General features: G+C 32.8%; 2 protein-coding genes, 1 long non-coding RNA gene and 1 pseudogene across 12 annotated transcripts; 2 read left to right on the top strand and 2 right to left on the bottom strand.

Moving 5' to 3' along the window:
* The first annotated feature begins 1,100 nt into the window (after positions 1 to 1,100).
* On the top strand, positions 1,101 to 21,132 carry LOC148693381 (MA3 DOMAIN-CONTAINING TRANSLATION REGULATORY FACTOR 2-like). Of its 2 annotated transcripts, XM_088678381.1 has the most exons (5): positions 1,116 to 1,163; positions 1,286 to 1,334; positions 1,660 to 2,106; positions 18,827 to 18,924; positions 19,062 to 21,132. In XM_088678381.1, the coding sequence occupies exons 3-5, from the start codon at positions 1,863 to 1,865 to the stop codon at positions 19,974 to 19,976; spliced, it is 1,257 nt and encodes a 418-aa protein (XP_088534507.1). In that variant the 5' UTR covers positions 1,116 to 1,163; positions 1,286 to 1,334; positions 1,660 to 1,862; the 3' UTR covers positions 19,977 to 21,132. The 2 variants fall into 2 exon arrangements, with proteins under 2 accessions (XP_088534508.1, XP_088534507.1); XM_088678382.1 differs by having other exon boundaries at positions 1,101 to 2,106.
* On the bottom strand, positions 2,531 to 6,383 carry LOC137735538 (uncharacterized). 7 transcript variants are annotated; one of them, XR_015952564.1, is made up of 11 exons: positions 6,016 to 6,383; positions 5,547 to 5,620; positions 5,143 to 5,205; positions 4,956 to 4,998; positions 4,685 to 4,840; positions 4,477 to 4,550; positions 4,179 to 4,238; positions 3,992 to 4,087; positions 3,802 to 3,890; positions 2,862 to 2,984; positions 2,531 to 2,740 (listed from the first exon to the last, which is right to left on the bottom strand). It is a non-coding gene; the product is annotated as an uncharacterized LOC137735538 (long non-coding RNA). The 7 variants fall into 7 exon arrangements; XR_015952563.1 differs by having other exon boundaries at positions 2,862 to 2,939; positions 4,948 to 4,998; positions 6,016 to 6,381; XR_015952561.1 differs by having other exon boundaries at positions 2,862 to 2,939; positions 6,016 to 6,380.
* LOC137738227 (uncharacterized) lies at positions 6,544 to 18,671 on the bottom strand. 3 transcript variants are annotated; one of them, XM_088678390.1, is made up of 9 exons: positions 18,325 to 18,671; positions 16,733 to 16,848; positions 16,220 to 16,332; positions 15,311 to 15,436; positions 15,120 to 15,157; positions 12,930 to 13,070; positions 9,086 to 9,132; positions 8,080 to 8,165; positions 6,544 to 6,778 (listed from the first exon to the last, which is right to left on the bottom strand). In XM_088678390.1, exons 4-8 carry the CDS (start codon positions 15,349 to 15,351, stop codon positions 8,145 to 8,147), a joined length of 288 nt encoding a protein of 95 aa, XP_088534516.1. In that variant the 5' UTR covers positions 15,352 to 15,436; positions 16,220 to 16,332; positions 16,733 to 16,848; positions 18,325 to 18,671; the 3' UTR covers positions 6,544 to 6,778; positions 8,080 to 8,144. The 3 variants fall into 3 exon arrangements, with proteins under 3 accessions (XP_088534516.1, XP_088534517.1, XP_088534518.1); XM_088678391.1 differs by lacking the exon at positions 16,220 to 16,332; XM_088678392.1 differs by lacking the exons at positions 12,930 to 13,070; positions 15,120 to 15,157; positions 15,311 to 15,436; ... (1 more) ...; positions 16,733 to 16,848; positions 18,325 to 18,671 and adding exons at positions 9,274 to 9,392; positions 9,608 to 10,533.
* Positions 20,151 to 20,888, top strand: LOC148693382 (MA3 DOMAIN-CONTAINING TRANSLATION REGULATORY FACTOR 2 pseudogene; annotated as a pseudogene).
* Positions 21,133 to 21,863: the final 731 nt, after the last annotated feature.

Raw genomic sequence — 21,863 nt, 5'->3', positions numbered from 1 at the left:
ATGTGGACAATATAAACAAGGTAATGTGAGCACATGTGGCCGTTGGGCTTTACACGTGGGTCAACCTACTCGGATACCATAAATAAAGCTAAAGTTCAACCATAAAACTAATTGACAATATGGAGAGTAACTCAATCTCTTATAAGCCCTTTGCATAGTTTGGTCACTCACCTATCTTTGTCCTCACATTCTCACAGTTACCATGATTCTTCACATGATAGATCTTCAATTTCAAAATTTCCAGCTCTCTATTCCTCACTTTGTGTCCATCCCGAATTCTAGTCAACCCTAACTCAACCAATTTGATTAATCATGTCAAATGACCCGACACTCGAACTCTTGTGATTGAGTTGAGAGATATGTATAGTTATCTAGAAACTTAAAAGACTAAGTTCGTATTATTTACAGGCCAAACCTATCATTTTCGATTCTTCATAAACTAACGATCTACTTTATCTTGACAGAAGGATTCATATAATACCATATCACAAAAGTAACTATAATTACATATCATAAAACTAACAAAGTTATGTCAGCTCAGAATCAAAATATTTGTCTTTGATACTAGGTTCGTGCAAAGTAATGATCAAGAGCATGATTGAAGTATGAACACGCTCTAAGAATGTGAAGCTATTATGCACGAAAGAGTAAGAATATAAGGGTCATTGTCGAGTTTTCTAATAGATTTATACGTAATCTAACCCAATTTATTTGGTCACAATCCGAAACCAAATGTCTAAACTCAATCATTAAAATTAGGATATTTATTAGGATGTCGTGTATTCGTGCAATATAAGTTACGTAGAAAGAAACAAATATTGGGTACAAATAGAAGTAGAAGCACCCCCGTTATTCCGGCACATTGTGGCAGTGTAGAATTCGGACCCCATCTATCCCTCGCATGGCTCTCCCGGTCCCTTTTCCTTTATTTCCCGTTTCAAAAGGCAGAAAACAAGGAGAGGTGCGGTGAGCCGTTGGATGAGACGGACATTTCCTCAAGTTTCGCGTTGAATGCCAACGGCTTTTAACGCCCTACAATTTTGGCGACCGCCTCTTGACATTGTCTTCTCTCAAAACCATCCACCCCACTTCTTCCACTCGATCAATCAACCCCCAAGGACAAGCAAACTGCCTCTTGATTTCGATTTCGATTTCTGATCATGGTTATATATCTTTGATTTTTGCTTTTATTCTCATTTTTCCATCTATATATCTTATTTGTTTGCGCAATTGCTCTTTAGTTTCTGATTACTTATTAACTGTGTGTTTCTTGAATTTGTTGCAGACCTGCATTTTCTTCCTTCCCAACATGGCATTGGCAGGAAGAAAGTGAGGTGATGTTGATTTTAAACTTTCTCAGGAGAATTCATTTAATGGTGAATCTTGTGTATTATATGTAAAGATTTCATGGTACTTGTACGTTTCTTGTGTCTCAAGTATCGAAGGGACGTCTTGTCTAAATATTGTGTAATTGCGCTGGTGAATACTTGGCTAAGTGATTCAACACATTCTATACCTTATTCTCATTATTCTTTCACATATTCGTTAATCACCTGAGTAGTCTGCGTATGAACTCGATTGTTGTTAGATATGGAGCAATTGCTAAAGATGTCTTGGTATTATTGACCATTGAATTGTTTTTTTCTTCTTGTGAAACAGGCTCTAATTGATTCTTAATTTTGAGGCGTTCTCCGTAGAAATAATAGATTAACAACATAGTAAACATATTGGGGAATTGGTGCTGGTGATCACAGCAGAGAGCTTGCAATTTGTTCCGTTTTACCCATCACAAACTGAATGTATTATATGTTGCCTCTTGAAAACTATTGAGTGAGTAGGCTTGAGTTCAAAAGATAAGCAGAATGGACTTCAGTGATGGGTTTGTATCAAAGGAGCATCGGGAGCTTAACCGATCTGCTTCAGAAAGTGCAGATCCATTATCTGCATCTCCATTGCCCGTTTCTCCAAGGTCCCTAAAGTCCCCTAAATCTTCAAAGACCCCAAAGTCTCCAAAGTCTCCAAAGTCTCAGGGGAAACATGGAAAAGGAACTCCACTCAAGCATCATAGACATTCACATTCTGCGGTTGATGGGTGTCCTGAAAAGGGTAAACTACACTTTCGAAATTTTCTCATGGATTCTGGTTGAAAGCATTCTTTCGCTATATATAATTCCTAGCAAGAAGCACTAGGGAATAACATTTTAGACAATGTCGTATAGCTACATATTGTTACCTGACGTGTGCCTTGGAAAGTTCTCTTCCTTTGGATTCAACGGCTCTATAATTGAAATGGTTTTAGTAGATTACTAGAAAGTGATGCCCGCGCGTTGCTGCGGGATTAGAAATTGTATGGGTAATTATGTTTGAAAAGTTACCAAAGTTAAATCTAGTATCATCAACAGATCTTTAAATTTCCAGCAACATACAAATGTGAGCCAATAAATGTATCCCTAAGTTTCTAGATGTGTTTAAATTGAAACTGATGCATCCATAACTTAGGTTTCAAAATGCACTATAGCATGGATTAATCTACCTCAGCAAAGCAAACAATTTTATTTCCTTTAGGAATATCATTGTTTTGTTACTTTACAAAGTGAATTTGTTCGAAAAGATTGAAAGTAAGTGGGTTTCAACTTTGAAATCCTACAGCATGAGTAGATTGAAGAATCAGTTTCTCCAATTATATTCAACACCACTAAACCACGCCATGACATCATCTCGCAGTGAGCAAAAAAGAAATCTATACAAACAATTAGAAAGAATATAGTTGTAAATATAAAGTTACGTGATTTAAAGGTTAAAAACTATGAAAACCACGTAGATATTAAGAAATAAAAAGTATATGGAAACTGAGGACTTACTTGAGCTGAGAGTTCAAATAATGTTTTAAGAGTGAAAAGTTTTGTTGGATTGAGGTGGTTGTAATGAGATATCTTCTTCTGCACAAAGAGTTTCAGATGCATGTTACCTAGGAACATAACATGCTAAACAGCAAACTCTGAGCAAAGGTAACTCATTTTGGGTAATGACACATATTATTCATTAAAAGAAATCCTTTTTCGTTAGACATGTAACTATAATATTAACAACGATCAAGAATACAAATGAAATGTTTACATTGTTTGAATTAATCCAAAAGACATGATTTTATCATGTCAGACATGCTGATGAAAACCCATTTACAGCAGTCAAAATGAAATCCAATCAACTATAAATTCGTGATTAATGTGAATTGAAAAAAGAATAAGCCTGGTGACATGTAGGACAGAAACCTAATACTGTTTAAAAGACTGGAAAAAATCCAAAAAAAAATTCTTGTTGCAGCCACAAATCAGTTAAAGAGTTCAAAAAATAAGTGAGCTTGCTTAGATAATTATATTTACACCCAGAGAATAGCATATGCAGCAAGCTAGTACTAACGAAACACTCAAAAAAGGCAAAACTCATTTTCATTTCTTCCTAAAACTAAACATAAAAATGTAAAAATTGATCTGCTTCAAACTCAGAGATTTGGCAGAATGGTCTACGAATAACAGAATCAAATTCTCTAACTTCTCACGCTCTAATAAGTAGCTTTCCTCAAGCTCTTGGAACCACTTTATGCAATGTTTCAGCCTTTTAACATACTCTGAGTCTCACATTTTTCCTAGAAAATCAATTAACATTAAATTTCATAATCTAAAAATATAGCCAAAACCCATCTCAGGTAAACTAATCCCAATAAAATTAAAAAACTAATACATTCAAATTTCAAAGAGCAAACAAAATTAATAATAATAAAATTAAGAAGTGAAAGCTCACAGATCTTGAGATTGAATACATCCTTCCTTTTGCGTCTCTGGCTCAACAATGCATCAACGCAGCAAATACAATCTTTTCATTTGTGATCTCTGCATATCCTCGATAATTAAAAAGAAGCAGAAGCACAACATACCACTGAGCATTAAACCTAAACCCAACTAAGGAGATCAGGTAATCTACTTGAACATACCAACTTAGGGTCCTTGTGCCACTTCATCGTAATTTTGCAAATAGACAACTTTATGTCCTCGCATTTGGCAACAATTTCCATGTCTCATAATTTCCCCTAAAATTGGTACCAAATAAAGTGATATAAGCAGAGGAGAATCAAGCAATGGAAACTCTACCTATACACATATAACACATGTTTGACTGACCTCAGGTCTATAGAAAGGATGTCATGCTTGACTGACCTCCAGTTTGGGCGTTCCTCCTTTCTATGCATTATATAAAACGAAGCAAAAATTTTGAGAAAAAAAGAAATCGATATACCAGAGCATATGACAAATAAATAACTATATAAAAAAAATATCAATTTTATGTAATTAGAAGAAAAGAAAACTCAGAAAGATAATTTAAATTTTAGAGAGCTGCCTTCGAAGCGTTAGACAACTATCACTGGAAGCTTGTAATGACTACCCTGTTCACAATTGTGAAGTTGGAAGAGGAACTTACAGAAATCATTTATACTCCCTCAGGATTTACATATCTCAAGTAGTCCTCCCAGTTGTTGCTAGTCTCATCATAGCCTAAAAGAAATTCACAAAACCATTCATATCACACACATGAATTTTGATATAAAAAATATACATGAATTTAAAGAAGAATCTGACAATCCATAAATAAACCAATCTAAAGCAAAGACTTCACCCATAAGTTTTACCTCCATAGTAATAGGCAGCAGACAGATAATAGTTATGGAGATAGCACATATATGAATCCATGAAATCAGGTAACAAAGGGGTAGCAGACGCTCTGATGTGATTTATCCATTTGTAGCATTACCAGAATGAATAGACCCGTATTGGTTAACAGAAGGCTGCATGGAAAAAGAACTCAAGCTTGGAACCACCACATATAACATAAAGGAATGAATGTTTCAAATGTAGTTTGTTAATAGTTTTTCACGATCAATTGTTGTGATACCTAAATACCTTATCTCACCCTGTTCAATTTATATCACGTCTCATACCATAACTACAAACAAATACACAGTTACTCAGTTTCTCAAACAATCAACTTTCACAACATACAAAATAAAACTATCACAATATTACAAAAACAAAAAACAAAAAAAATTGTTCCACAAAAGCCTCAAAGGAAAAAACCAAAATTATTTACCTTGAGCACAAAGGGCTTCGAAAACTTCACACAAAAGCCCCAAAAAACGAAGAGTAACGTCTCCTGAAACGAAAAACAGAAGCAAATGATACGCGCAGACAACGAATCTAACAATATAAACAAAACCCAAAATTACAAAAACAAAATTCATACACAAATCCCATCTAAATATCGAAAAATGTCAGCGAGATTCTCTCACCCATGCAAATATCTAGATCATTGTCAGATTCCAATCAACTTTTGTTAATTGAATTAACGTTAATAAATTGTAATAGGAAGTAATGATTATGTCCAACCTTCGGGTCAACATTTGTAGGCTATATCTACAGAAACTACCAAAAAAATTTAAAGGCCATACTAAGAAAGTAAAAAAAACGTATCAGCAAACGCCAGGGGTTTCATACCTTTTATAAACCTTGAGCACAAAGTGGTTCCAAGGTTGCACATGAAAGCCCCAAAATTGCAACACCACCGTTTCCTGAAATTGAAAACTCAATCGTATCCAAGAGCACACACAAAACCCCAAAATTACAAACGCAAAATTTAAACACAAAACCCCCAAAATTATAAAATCAAAATTTAATCTGCTACCCCTTCTCTCCCGTTTTTCTCTCACCCTAATCTCGATTTCTTCAAATGACCTAACTCCCTGTCTCCGTGTATACTCCATCTCTCTCATTAAATCAAAACTCTCAAACCCAATTCAAAGCCTCATCAGAACCCATAGCATAATCTAATGAAAAATATTACCCAAAAAAAAAAAAAAAGATTCAATTTTTAATATTTTAAAATTGAAGAAAACACAAACCATAGATTTAAAAAAAAAAAAAAAAAAAAAAAGGAACTCCGAGATGTAGGATTCAAAGAACTTACCAGAAAACGTTAACCTTTTTGGCTTAAAATCATCTTCAATCCAAATCAAAAAGCTGAAGAAGCTTAAACTACTTCAGATTTTTCCAGTGAGCCAAAATTTGACAGGGATAGAAACGCAAGTTTGAGAGCGATGGAGACCATGGCGACAAAGACAAAGGGAGAAAAGCTTGCAAAACACTGAGAAGACGGCGAGAGAGAGAAGAGAAATGGAAAGCAAAGAAAGAAAAAGCAGAGAACTGAAACAGAAACGGCAGCGATGATGGACGCGCGCCAAGCAAGGAACAGAAAAAGAAGATCGAACCTAGAGGCACACTGATGAGAGACGCGTGGTCTGGGAGGACAAAACCGCCATTTTACTGTGAAAAAAGAAAACGCTGAAGACCAATTGGGGGGCATTTTCGTCCTCGCACTGTCCGTGAACAGTGCACCAGAGTTTGGGTTTTAGTATAGAAATAACTAGCAATAGTGCCCGCGCGTTGCTGCGGGTCTTAAAACTACTGGACATAAAAGAAGAAAACAATCAATGCAAACTTGTAATGGATAGTTTGTAATTAACAGGTTTTTAGTATGTTCATGCTATTTAAACACAGAAAATATAATAAGAAAAAGAAGTAGAGTGTTGGCAGAAAGTGATGTAAGTTGCGGCATACCTGTAGTCAAGTCTGTGTAATTGATTTTAGTTGTGAACACCGGTAACATGTACAACTCAGAGAACAAAAAACAACAGAAACTGAAGAAGAAAATGATGTGCACATAGAACATACTGCAGTAATTATAAATTAAGGTTAGAAGTGTTTTAATAGTGATATAAATTTGTGGTGAAGAATTATGTATAAGAGGATAACTGCTTTTATGAGTGTGAGTATATAACACGTCAAAACGATTATTAATAATTAACGAAATATTTGAAGTAAAAAAATATACATTTGATGTTGAAATTCGAGATAATAAATGTAACTGTAACTTATTAGAAGTGTTTAAATTGGCATTAACCGGTCGATAACAGTTTGTTCAATTATATTGAATATGATTACACCATGCTACGATACGATGTTATAGGAAAACGAAGATAAACTTATATAAGCTATTAGAAACAAAATATAATTGTAAATATAAAGTTGTGTCATTTGATTCTAAATAAGCATGTATATACTGACAGCAAAACGAAATCGTTAGGGTTTTATCCAAATTAGGAAAAATCTAAAATAAAAATTGAAAGACAACCTTAGATGAAAAAAAAAAAAAGACTAACACTGTGAATTCTTAGCCCCCGACTATCCATTGCATTTGGTAATTTTTTAATTTATACAAATAAAGAGTCAGTGAAATTGGATGCATACCTGGGATGAGAATTTGAATAACGTTTCAGAAAATATAAATTTGTTGCAATTTAGTACAACAAAAATGAAAATTGATGTCTTTTGCAATAAAATATATTTAGTGATAGTGTTATATAAGACTTAGAAAAGTATTGCAAATCATGCTATGATTAAATAGTAGTTTATTTGGCAATATTATAATTTTTAAAACAAAGTTAAATGTTGGCGATCTAAGACGGATCAGATTTATGTAAATTGGTAAACTTAGGTTTAATTATATGGAGTAAGAATCATCATTTCCGTCTTTTCTCTTCAGAGGAATTAACTATTACCAATTTATATAGATACTTTCTTCTTCTAACTTATTGTGAATACATGGTTAATTATTTGTTTGTCTAGCAAAAGGTTTAAGGCTAACATTTGGAAGTATAAACAGACATCCTTCCATTCAAGATAAATCCTGTCCATATTTTGTAAATCTGTGAAAGAACATATTAGATTAAAATATGTGGACATGGTATATCTCTAGTGAAAATGTCTACTTTTATACTTTTGGATGTTCAATTTAGCCTTTCAATATGCAAGCAAGTAATTTGTCATGTATTTAGATCATGTGAAAAGAAGATGGTTTGTATATATATTAGTAATAGCTAATTCCTCTGAAGAGAAAGCTTAGTAAAAATTGTAATTAAACGTAAAGCATTAACAAAACAAAATTAATAAAGTATTAATTAATTTCACATACCTTTGAATGTTTGCCTCTTCATTGTTTGAAAATGTATTTGTCAGCACTGTAAGCTCCTTGCTGAATTAGCAATTTTTTTTTCCTTCCTAAAATTGTAAAACAAAGTGTTAAAAAAAAGTTTTATGGCAATTAATTATAATATATAATAATTAGTTGACATCGATGGAAAAATGGTGTCATACGTAGGAAGAAAGTATAAAAACCAAATTTGAATGTAAGAAATAAAAAACAATTTGTAATTCATTATCATGCATTGTTATCTGTTTTATGGTAAACATAAAAGATGAAAGGTTTAAGGAACTTTAGACAATTCTTCTATTACAACATGGAAATATTCTCATGGAAAAAACATAATTGGACCATGGAACTAATTATCTCACAAATAATGATTGTATGGATACCTAAGACAAAACTGAACCAGATTTAAAGAATTGTACAGAGAGTTGTTTCATAGTTTTCATACGATCATCAATTAAGTTTTGCATAATTATGTCCCATAATTTTTAGGAATGAAACAAACACATATAGCACTCATACTCTGAACTGAAAATATTCTTTAATTTCTTCAGTAATAACGTTGTTAAGGGAGAGAATGAAACTGGAATTTTATATTTTGGAGATTTTAGTGCACACATACATATCACATGTGCACGGAAAGCAGATTGAATTCAAATTGCAATTATATCCTCAATTGGCAATCTAAGATTTTACCATCTAAAAAAGTAGACTTTTACAAATTTATGCAGTTTATTGTTTTATGAACTGAAATCCCTGTCAAAAAAATGTAATGACGGATGAGGAATTACAATTTCATACCAACATGAGCCTTGAAATGTTACATCTATAAATTCTGAGTTGAAGGAACCCAAAAGTTGAATTCGTAGCTTTCAAAGAGATGCAAAATTTTTCCTAAACTATTAAAGGCCAGGCTCATGACACATAATCTCTAAGCAGCCAAAGAAGAAAAAAACTAAAAGCTAAGATATTGTATGTACATTTCAACCACCTTAGGTAAAGCAATGACATAGGCCTGATGTTCCAATGATGCAAAACCTGTAAAGTTGGGCAATTAGAAAAATTAATTCTTTTGGTTATAAATATTCAATTAGATACATTTGAAATAAGAACCAGACAAAAAATGCACATAAACGTGAGTTATGAAGATTGAGACAGCATAGAGGAAATGAAATAGACCTCATCAAGAGTAATACTACTGTAGTTTGTAGAAGGTGCCCAATCCTTAATGTCTTCAATTAGATTCATTTTAAATAAGATCAGCTGCTGCTATTTTTTCGATGTAGGACAATCGGGTCCTAAAGTTTCCCCAATAGAAAACTCTAACTCTAAAATATGATTATATATCAGAATTTATAAACAAAGTCAGAGGAAACATTATGATTATTGAGCTAGTATTGAATAATGGGTACAAAACTGAAACTTTTTTATGGTCAACCTTGTTTGCAAATGAAATTAAGCATCCCGAAAAACCAAAACAAATCAATTTAACATAAAAGTTTGTACTACTCACCTCAAATCGGCCGGAGAACTCATAATGGAATTTCTACCTCGCAATTTTTCCGTAACCTTTTCCATCTCAGTATTTCTAAATAGGTTATGGATTCTATAACATTAGTTAAAGAAAAAATTTATCTATACTACACATATGTAGATCAATTCCCAATAAATTAAGATGAAATCAAGGTATGGAATATATTAATTTAGGGTTGGAAAATCACCTCAAAATTTCAGTCGACAGAGATAGAGCAAGAAAGCCGAGAGACGAAGACATTGGGAGAGATGGAAGAGAGAGAAGTGATTTGAGAGATGAGAAAGTGAGAGGTGTAGAGTCTCTGAACTGGGTTAATTTTCTTGTAAATTTTGTAACACATCTTTAAAAACAATATTCAAAGTACAGTTTTTAACACTACTCTCTACATTTTCTATTAAAATTTTTAAACCTTCTCTTGATGTCACTCTTGATAATGCTACATATAATTGGCCATGTGTAAAAACAGGTTCTGGAAGATATAAACCAACTTGTTTAAGAGATTGTCCTTGACTTTTATTGATTGTCATTGCATAACATGCTCTAATTGGAAATTGACGTCTTTTGAAGATGATTGTCATTGTAGCTGTAAGAGTGATTCTTGGTATGAAAACTTTATGACCAATATTAGTACCAGTAAGAATTTTAGCTTCAATAATTCTATCAAATAATTGAGTAACAACTAATCTAGTTCCATTACACAAACCTGAAGACTGATTTAAGTTTCTTAGTAGCATAATAGGCATTCCTATTTTTAATACCAAATTATGTGCAGGTAAACCATTGAATTCAAGCTTGTTTAAAAATTCTGTGGGGTACATTATTTCAAGATTTTCAACATTTGCATTTGAAGAACATAAAGAATCATAACTCAAAAATGTTTGTTGTTGTCTACGTAATAAATTAATTATATAATTATTCACATTTGTAACAGTTGTATTTCGAGGTGTTATAATAGCTCTTTCCCTTAAATAAGCAAAATTGTCAAAAAAAGTTTCAAAACTCAAGTATGTTGCAGAAAAAATTGAATGGATAGCATTTGTAGAACAATCAATTATCAAATCTTGTGGTATTTGAATCAAAGATGAATCCCTATCAATTGAATTATTCACATTGTTTGCATCATTAATTTGTCCATTACCAATTTGTAGTATCCAATTTGCAAAAGAACTAATTTTATTTTTTTCTTCAATACTCAGTCCATTTTTTGACAATCTCATATTTTTTTTCAAATGAAAAATTTTAAAATATGGCCATAAATAAGAACTATTCAATGAAGCATTTATTATATCCTCTTTAGTTCCTTCAGGAATAACAGGCAATATTTGTCGAAAATCACCACCCAATAAAAGAGTTTTTCCACCAAATGGAACATTTTTATCGAAAGCTTGTGAATTTGACAAAATATCCGAAAATGATTTATCCAATGCTTCAAAACAATATTTATGATTCATAGGTGCTTCATCCCATATAATTAAATCTGTTTTTTCAATTAATCCTGCAAGATGAGTTTTTTTCTTTATTGAACAAATTGAAGAATCAGTAATAATCAAAGGGATTTTAAATCTAGAATGGGCTGTTCTGCCACCTGGTAATAATAATGATGCTATTCCTGATGATGCAACAGCTAGAACAATTTTACCGTCTGATCTAAGCTTACTTGTAATTGTATCCCATAAAAATGTTTTTCCAGTGCCTCCATGACCATAAACAAAGAATAGACCTCCTTTTTTTGCATTCACAGAATTTAAAACACAATCATAAACATGTTTTTGACCTTGGTTAAGCTGTGATTTCAAAAGTGCATGTTTCTTATAAAGTTCTTCACAATCATAATTTAATTCTTCTCTCAAAAGCCTATTTTGAATTTCTAACATTTTTTCTGCATTAGGCATGGGAAGATGATATTTTTTCAAAGAGGTAGATGCATTATTAAAAAGTAATTCTAATTCAAATAGCACTGAATTTTTTAATTCATGTTCTGGCACAATCATATCTGGAATTGCAAAAGTTTTTCGTAATTTGTATAAAATGTCATCATACATGTTTTGCCAATGACTATGAAAAAGATTTTGAGGATTTGCTACATCACAAAATAAAATTATTGTGACAAACAATTGTCTCAATTGAGCAGACGATGCAATATGTGCAGCACTTGATAAAGCCTCAATCCATTCTTTATCATCAACTATTAGTCCTAATGATTTGCATGCAGAATGGTAGGAAGAATGTACAACACCATTAATTGTTTTTAAATCCTCAAAACTAATGGCGCCTTTTTTTAAATTCAAAAGCATTCTCAAATAATATAATTCGCCAGATGCAGGATGTACATATGCTATTCTGCCAATTGATGCCTTATATTTTCTTGGCTTCCAAGTTTTTTTCTTTACATCATACAAAAATTTTGTGGGAATTTGTGCATAAGTTAGTTCACGCGCGTTAGGAAAATTTTTGTTCAATTCAAACCAACTTGTTAACATTGTGTTTTCAAAAGCTTTTTGATTAATGATTGACTGTAGTGATTGATCAGCTGTAAAAACAACATTTTGTTCTAATGGTAAATGAACTGGTAATCGCTCTACAGAAGGCTCTCTATGATGTATGAAATATTGAAATAGTCTCCAAACAGCCTCATAAGGTGATATATATCTACAATTGAGGTATGCTAAAATCTCATCATTCAAATTTTCTTGAAAAACTAAACGTGCTCTATCTGAACCTTTATTTACATATTTGAATAAATATTTTATAAGCATTGATTGACAACAGGATTCAACATTTATATGTGCATTATATTTTAGTAATAACTCTGCATTGTAAGGAACAACAAATCTATTATCAACTTTTATGCCGTTTTTAATCACAAATTTTTCTTCATCTTCACGACGTTTATAAACAGCAAAACCATTTGTGTCAAAAATTGTTTCGCTTTTATATGGCTTAGGAAAGTTTTTAGAACATTTATTTTCTCGCATGCAAGGTGATTTTGGATTAATACAACCACATGGACCATGAATCATAAATTGATTAACAGTTTCATAAAGTTTTGGATGCAAATTTTTATCAGGTAATTCAGCAGAAATAATTGAGTCTATATCTGATGCGCAAAAACATTTCACATTTGGTTTCAACCATATTAACATATGAGAATGAGGTAAACCTCTTTTTTGAAACTCAACTGTGCAAACATCTGTTCATGAGGAAAAAATGAAAACAAAGAAAAGAATAAAAGTGAATTTTATAATAAATAAGAAAACTAAAAAGCTTGAAATAATTGCTAGAATGAGTTTTAGTAACTTACTTGCTTGAATTTCTCCAAAAGGCTTCCCGGACTTGATGAAATCAATCATATGATCAAGCTTCATTTTGAAGATTCTAGAAATTATATCAAGTCTATCTTCAGGTTTGAATCCTGGCTTATTCTCAAACTCTCTTGTGATTTCTGGCCATTTAACATTACATGTAAATGTTATAAACAAATCAGGATGTCCGTATTCTCTACAAATAGCCATAGCATCTTGATAATTATTTATCACATATCTAGGACTTTCAGTATATGAAGCAGGTAATACAATTTTTTGTCCCAAATTATTTGCATCAGTATCACCTTTTGAGAATGCATCATATATCCCCTTATAAACTTCACTTCTCAAATTTTTTTGATTTTGTCTAATATAATCTAATCTATCTTCTTCAAGTGTTGCAAAAGAATCGACCAAATATTGTTGAAAAAGTCTTCCTCCTCTTAACAATGTACTTAATGGTGGTTCTCGCTCTTGAATTTGATAAGCAATGAAAGCTCTCATTGGTATTCTTTGTCTTTTAGTTTTTTTACCTCTATAATTTTCATTCCATTTTAAATCTGGTCTATAACCATCTTCACCATATGGAAAAAGAATTGGATATTGCAGAGACATAAATTTAGGATTCAACTTTGTTACACGTTTTAATTCGTGACTTTTAGACTCTATAATAATATCTCGATTAGAATCATACAATCCTATATCTCCAACTATCAAACCACCTATTTCATCAGTTGTAGGTTGCTCATATTGTTTGCTATCATTTAATTGCCTGCCTAGCAAAGTCATTTTTAATGAAGAAAGACCATCGTTTTCAAATTTATCTCTTGCCATTCGAAAAAGTTTAACCAATTCATTTGATGCATCAAACATTTTGATTAACCCTTCTACAATTGTTGGATCTAGGCTTTGATTGTTTCCATTGGAATTAAAAACTTTAAGTCGATTTTCCACCTCATTATATGTATTATAGACATACAGTTGAGCAAATTTTGGAGACTCATTATCAACAGGCAAAAGAGATCCCATTAAATGACAAACTTGACCACTGATTTTGAAAATATAAGGGCTTGATCCATTGTTAATTGAGTTATCAACTTTGGCTCCCATTGAAGTGAATGCAAACATTGAGTTATAAGTTCTAATATTTTGTCGAAATGATAATTTTTTTTGCCCTTTAGTTGGATCAAGTAAGTAATCTAAAAATGGTGGTGCTGGTTTTGGATTTGGAAACTTAATTTTTCCTTGTTGGCAACAAAGAGTGAAAACAGGTAGATCATTTTTACACTTTGGTTTAAGAGACTCTTTTAGCCAAAAATAAGCACCACAATGAACACACTTATAACTTTTATCTCCTAAGTCCGCATATTCCTTAACAACTCCTACAAAAAAAGATACAAAAACAAAACAAAATGAGCATAATATTATTTAGGCAATTAGAAAATTGAAATTCATGATATATCAAATTAATAGATGCATAAATTAAGAACTAACCTTTTCTATTCTTTTGAAAAAATGCTTGACCCTTGTTCATAAGATTATTATTCTGATCATCAAGGGTTTGTTGAGTATTTTTTGTAGATTGGTCTAATACATTGACAACCTTTTTTCCCTTTTTATCTCTTAAGAGAACATTTTTTTCAACAACAGTCATGCAATGTGATTCATTGATATTGGAAGAACTTATGTTTTCAACATCTTGTTGAACAGAAGATGTGCTAGTACCATCTTGGTAGTCAATGGCTGAGTTTTCTTGAATAATTGGACTACTCTTAGATAAGAAAACATCGACATAGTTTTGTATACAACTTATTCTACACTCTTTTAAATTGTCTGTCATATTCAGATAAAACATAGGATTGATTATTGACAAACTCTTTCTCGTGTTCTGTATCATTAATTGTTAAAGCATTTGCAAGTCTTTTTGACATGATGGAATCAAATTGTAATACAAATTTGAAAACAAATTAGTGCAAACCACGCTGGAAAAAAAGACAAAAAATGAAAAAAAGAAGTATCAACAAACACATAATGTGAAGATTAAACAAATATATACTATAATGATTAAAAAGAATAGATCACCCAAATTTTAAAATGCGACTGGAAAAAAAAAAAGTTATAAAAAAAAAAAAGAAGATTAAAAAAAGTAAAGTTTAAAACTAAATAATTTAAAATTTAAAATTGCTCACCTTTAACAATTGAAATTTTAGAAAATACGATAGCCAATCTGTTCAAAAAGGCAAACAACAAACAATTATTACAATGGACAATAGAATTTAGTTCAGCAACAAATGGCAAGAAACAAAATATAAAACAAATAATAAATAGAACTTAAAAAAATTTAAAAATTAACAAAGTAATAAGATAACTACATTCTTACTTCTTATAGTTCAGTTGTGAAACTATGCACCAATGCAACATGTAACCACAGAGCAAAATTTATTTTGCAGATAAGTTTTCAATGGGAGTATCACTTCTTACTTGTCTTATCCACGCTGAGTGGAAACTGCAAAGATCAACAGTATTAACAATGTTTATTCTCAATGAAAAACAAATTACAAAAAATAAAAAAACCAATTGATTTTTACTAATACATAAATTATATAAATTGATGGCTAGATTATCAAATATATCGTGAGAAAATAGGAGCCCTAAAACTTTTTTAAACAATGGGTGACACAGAATTAACAAATACACCTGTTCAAAGAAATGTATATGTTAACTAAAACAAAAATTGTTACCACAATAGAAAATTGTAATATCACTCCGTGATATTGACAGTTTTTGCAAACATCTAACTTTTTTAATAACACAATATATGACTATAAAAAAGCATTTTACATATAATTTATCGATGATATTCACAGTTTTACTAAAAACGATAACACAATTAACTACAAAAATAAAAACTATCTATGGTTCCAAGAATCATGATTAACACAACGTGGAACCGATGGGTTTAAAATGTATAAGCTAAAATTAAAAGTAACTTCTCAGATAAAAAGGTAATATACAGAGTAAAGGAAAAAAAAAAAACAAAAAGACTATACTGCATAGATAACATTGATAAAAAAAAAACAAAACATTCTATTTTTATGATAATGTACTATCTAGTTATAAAATTATAACATAAAGTAGCTCAACATTATAACTTAAGTAAAGAAATATTTGAAAAGAATGATTTGATATACAATTTAGAGCCACAGTATTAACTACAATCAGACAATTGTCAAACAAAAGGAAGAAATATAATCTTGAACACAATATTAACCAAGTGAAAAGCACTTACAAACACAATCAATTGTCTGTAAACTTGACAGCTGAAAGCTAACTTGGCAGTTAAAATTACAATAGGAACTGAGATGCAGCAAAGATTTTTTTTTTTTTCCAACCAAAATTAATCTGCAGATGATTGCAAACAAAGAAATAATTACTTCTCAAATAAATATAAAACGAATTTAAAATATTTCAAGGCTACTTTTAATAACAGCATAATAAAGATAAAGATTTTATCAACATGACTCTCAATTTTATGCAGGTTGGGATAATCCAATTTAAAAGAAAGGGATTTCTTCCCTAATTGTTGTGATAAGAATCACTTAAAGACAATAAGAACCACTCCAATTCATAATAGCAGAGTGTGCTCGTACATAAGAGATGCTTATGTGACCTCCGAACTTCTCAGAAGAAATGATGTTGATGCATTAGAGATTCATACAACTGGAAGGTACAGTTTCTTAATAATTGAAAAGTAAGCATACATGTTAACTACTATTAGGCTGATTGAGGGAAGAACTTTTACCACTTCTATGGATGTTCTATGCACTTTAATCTAATTGAGCTCAAAACTTCAACATTAATTCAAGCATAGGTACTCACACTTTGCTAAGCCTTAATTTCTTCAAACACCAATATTTCCTGCAAGAAAAAACTGAATCACATTAGACAACGGCATTGAATACAGTAAAAAATCAACGAAACAGTCAATGCAATACGAAAAAACTTCAATATTACATCAACCAACCAATCGATGTACAGGAAAACCCTAACCTAAAAGACCAAAATTTTCCAAAACGAAAAATGCAATTAGATGGAACAACCAGACACAAATGTCGGAAAAAAGCAGAAAACATTCCACATAAAAAAACCCACACACCTTAATCGAAAAGGGTTTCCAAGATTGGACAGAGAAACCCTAAAATCGATAAATCAGTATTTCTTGAAACAAAAAATGCAATCAAATTAAACAACGATGCTAAAAACACGAAAAAAAATAGGAAAGAACTAATAAAAAAACGCAAAGATTTTAATTTTACACCAATCGATCTACAAATTTTCTTCCTAATCAAAGAAAAGAGAAAAAGAATAAAATAGACAAACCACCTAAAAACACCGCAATCAACCAGAAAACCCACCTCTTCAGACAGCAGACGATCAACATGAACAGAGAAGCAAGGAAACACGAAGATCAAACATGGAAAAAAGCAGAGAAACAGAGAGCAGGCGAAAGCAACAACGGAAGAAAATGAGAGAGGGTTCGAGCACCTTCCCGTATGTAGACTCACTCTACCAAGGGGCAAAATCGCCAATTCATGTAGCATCTTTAAAGGGCTGAAAACCGTGCGTTAGATCAGGAGCAAAACCGGATTGGCACTGTTAATGAACAATGCCAATCCGCTGAGCTTTAGTAAATACTTGCTCGCCGATTTCAAATCACTCTAATTCTCATCCCATTTAACGGGTTTTGAATTGCTACTAACTTCTACAATTCTCAAATCACAAAATTCCAATAAGGGCATATGCCGAAACACAAAAAAAATCCATACAGTGATCATTTAAGGATTGACATACAAAAAAAATCCATAATTCAAACTTTAAAATGCAGAACAGACAAAGAAAACCCAAAAGTTAATCATGGCCATTTTTCTTCTTTTAAATTCCGAACAAAAATCAAACCACAGATAATCAGAACAACCAAACCCAAAAATTTCCCCAAAAAAAACCTGAACAACAATAAAATTAATTAGTCTAAACCTTAAACCGCAGCTATATCCTTCCTTAACAATTTTTAAATTTTAATTAAACACAAAAAATATGAAAAAAGGTTAAAGATAAATTATATAACCGTAGCCATATCCATTCGTCGGCAATGTTTCAATTTTAGTTAAAATGCAAAAATTATTAAAAAAAAACGCTTAAAGATAAGTTATATACCTGATCCAGAAAGCGTTTGCAAACTCCCACAACAAAACCCTAAAATTGGAAGATATAGGTTTGCGGCAGCCAAAAACGAAATCAGACAAAAGATCTACATGCAAATCAGCAAAAAAAAAAATAAAGAGAACACTTAGCAAGAATCAAATTTTACAACAACCAATTGAAAATTTTTCTTACCAACCAAAGCAGCCAAACCGTTGCGATTCCCCCGCAGAGAACAGCGAGAAAAAAACAGTCCAACCACCCTTCTAAACGATCGGATAGCGAGGAAAACAACGAGATACACACAGAAACACAGACAAACACAAAGAGAGACGGAAAAGCAGAGAGAAGAAAAGAAGAGGAAAGAGAGAAATGAAAGATGCTTCCAGCATCTTCCCTAGATAAGCCGATATCTACGCACGCGCAACACGTATCATGAAGGGCAAAATGGACAATTTACTGCATAATCCCACTAAAGCCGAAAAACCATGAAGAAAATGAGGGACGAAACCGGAACGACACTGTTAATGAACAGTGCCAATCCACCGGCTTTTAGTATATATAGAATGTTCAGATGGAAGGAAAAAAAAAGACTAGGCATTCACCATTATCTGATGGTTAATAAGCAAGAGTTCTGAATATCAAAATTCAAAATTAGATTTTTATTCTTAATTTTATGAAGATTATCATTATGCAGGTGGTTCTGGGGGTAAAGGCACCTGGGGAGGGTTACTTGATACAGATGACAGTTACACTGCTGCTGACCCGAATGACCCAAACTTCAATAGCAGTGAGGTAAGTAACTGAACAACTCACACCTTCATATTTAACTCTTTTTGGATATTGATATGAAAAATGATCAGTTTATTTGCCATCTTCAATATTGATTTCTTATTTTCATTGTGTTTACCAATTACGTGTATTGGTTGCAGGAATGTGAAAATTCCGATGCGAGAATAGAGAGGGTCAATTTTGAGGAGCATAAAAAGAAAGCTACAATAATAGTGGAGGAATACTTTGCTACTGATGACATTACCTCGACTGCAAATGAACTTAGAGAGCTTGATAGGCCTACCTACAGCTACTATTTTGTAAAGAAGCTTGTCTCTAAGGCGATAGATAGGCATGACAAAGAAAAAGAAATGGCTGCTGTTCTTTTATCTGGACTATATGCGGAATACATTGACCCCCCACAAGTTTACAAGGGGTTCTGCAAATTGGTAGAATCTGCGGATGACTTCATTGTGGATATACCTGATACAGTTGATGTTCTTGCACTGTTCATTGCCCGAGCTGTGGTTGATGACATACTTCCTCCTGCCTTCTTGAAGAAACAACTGAACTATTTACCCAAAGATTCGAAAGGGATTGAAGTATTGAAAAGAGCTGAAAATGGCTACTTAGCAACCCCGCTCCGTGCAGAAATCATTGAGCGGCGATGGGGAGGTAGCAAGAAAATGACTGTGGAGGATGTCAAAGCTAAGATAAATGATTTGTTGATAGAGTATGTAGTGAGTGGTGACAAGAAAGAGGCGTGCAGATGCATCAAGGATTTGAAAGTTCCTTTTTTTCACCATGAAATAGTTAAACGAGCTCTTGTAATGGCAATGGAGAGGCGTCAAGCTGAATGCCAGCTACTAGATTTGCTGAAAGAAGTTGCTGAAGAAGGTTTAATAAACTCAAGTCAAGTATCAAAAGGCTTCAGTAGGATGATTGACTATGTTGACGACTTATCACTCGACATACCAAATGCACAGGGTATATTGCAGTCATTGATCTCCAAGGCAGCATCAGAGGGTTGGTTGTGTGCTTCATCTTTGAAATCACTCTCTCTGCAACCAGAATAGTGATCATTAGAATATGGTGTTGCCAAAGTTTTCAAGACGAAGGCCCAATCTATTATTCAAGAGTACTTCTCATCTGGGGACATCTCAGAAGTAAACAGTAGTCTAGAGTCTGAGAATAGTACTTGTTCACCTGAGCTGAATGCTATCTTTGTTAAAAGATTGATAACTCTAGCAATGGATCGGAAGAACAGAGAGAAGGAAACGACATCCATTTTACTGTCATCCCTGTGTTTTCCAGCTGATGATGTTGTAAATGGGTTTGTAATGTTGATAGAATCTGCAGATGACACAGCTTTGGATAATCCAGTAGTTGTCAAAGATATTGCAATGTTTCTCGCTAGATCTGTGGTGGACGAAGTTCTAGCCCCACAGAACTTGGAAGAGATTGGAAGTCAGTGCTTGGCACAAGAGTCAATTGGGAGCAAGGTCCTTAAAATGGCCAAGTCATTGCTAAAGGCTCGGCTTTCTGGGGAACGGATATTAAGGTGTTGGGGTAGTGGCGGCAGACCTGGATGGGCAGTTGAGGATGTGAAGGACAAGATTGGGAAGTTGCTGGAAGAGTTTGAGTCTGGAGGGGATGTAAGAGAGGCTTGCCGCTGCATGAAGGAGTTAGGCATGCCATTTTTCAACCATGAGGTTGTCAAAAAAGCTCTGGTGACGATTATGGAAAAGAAGAACGAGAGACTCTGGATTTTGCTGGAGGAAAGTTTTGCCTCTGGACTCATCACAATGAACCAAATGGCAAAGGGGTTCGGTAGAGTTGCAGAGTCTCTAGATGATTTGGCTTTGGATGTTCCTGATGCCCAGAAACAATTTACACATTACGTTGAACGAGCAAAGAATGCAGGGTGGTTGGATTCCTCATTTTGTTTCAGCAAATCAGGACACAGAACAGAGAATGGCACTGGCTAATTAGTTAGCAATTTTCTGAATCGCACATACGAGTGTATATACACAAAATATGCATGCAACCAAGCATATTGTAAACAGCTAGTTACATTTTCCTTGTCCATCATCTTCTTTAGCTACTCTCTCCTCCTTTTTTCTGGCTTATTGATCATTGATCAATTGAATACTGGTAGATTTTCTTTTGGATGAGTAGGAGACTATTTTTCAGTGTAATCGCGGAATAAGCAGACTGAGATGCACACGATTATCTGGTTTCTCGGCACAAGAAACGCAATAAATACTGCAGAAACTCAAAAGCAAGTCCATTACCGATTACTAGCTGATAAACCCCTCACAAGATTCCTATTCTCAACACTGTTCTTTACATTGGGAAGAACTGTAGCATGGATATATCTAGTTTCTTGTGTGACAAGTAAACTGAATTAACTGATCTTTCGTGGGGCATTAAGTCTTGTTAATTCTACTTTTTATACATCTCTGAGCAGTGACAACAAATGCATTCCAACAGAGAATCTCTCATTCATATTTCATCAAAACTGTAGCTACTCATCTTGGCTCCCAATTCACACTAATATACAAGTGTTCTTTTTTTTTTTTTTTCACAAAACAATATGCATCTTGTAATCCTACTGGACGCAGATAAATTGACCAACAAAAAAAAATCAGGCGCGGGTAACAAAATGTTTTCCAACTTCTTAAGGATCATTTTGTGGAATTGTAGTGGGATTATTATGACATTATGAAAAGTATGTAATTATCTTGAGCATTTTTTATGAGTATTATAAACATGTTTCTTATTTATTGCATTGCTTTGGAGACAATAACACCATGAGCATTTGTCAAATTATTAATTTGTTAGAGAAAATAAAAATGGTAGTACATGCTTCAAGAAAAAGACTGACTTAGCTACTTATGAAGACAATAATACCATATGTCATTTCTCATGCATAGGAATGAGAGGGAAAAATAAAATTGAGG

Source organism: Pyrus communis, chromosome 10 (genome assembly GCF_041283825.1).
Source record: "Pyrus communis isolate YQ-2024b chromosome 10, ASM4128382v1, whole genome shotgun sequence".
Classification (NCBI taxonomy): domain Eukaryota; kingdom Viridiplantae; phylum Streptophyta; class Magnoliopsida; order Rosales; family Rosaceae; genus Pyrus; species Pyrus communis.
The sequence above is the reverse complement of the archived record's forward strand: the minus strand, read 5'-3'. Positions and strand labels throughout refer to the sequence as shown.

What these genes read in the sequence shown, in the direction of transcription:
- LOC148693381 (XM_088678382.1), top strand. Translation starts at nt 1,863, where the DNA reads ATGGACTTCAGTGATGGGTTTGTATCAAAGGAGCATCGGGAGCTTAAC. An exon ending in TGATGGGTGTCCTGAAAAGG is followed by an intron (nt 2,107 to 18,826) that starts GTAAACTACACT and finishes ATCATTATGCAG; the next exon opens with GTGGTTCTGGGGGTAAAGGC. An exon ending in CAAACTTCAATAGCAGTGAG is followed by an intron (nt 18,925 to 19,061) that starts GTAAGTAACTGA and finishes TATTGGTTGCAG; the next exon opens with GAATGTGAAAATTCCGATGC.
- LOC137738227 (XM_088678392.1), bottom strand. Translation starts at nt 10,446, where the DNA reads ATGTACCCCACAGAATTTTTAAACAAGCTTGAATTCAATGGTTTACCT.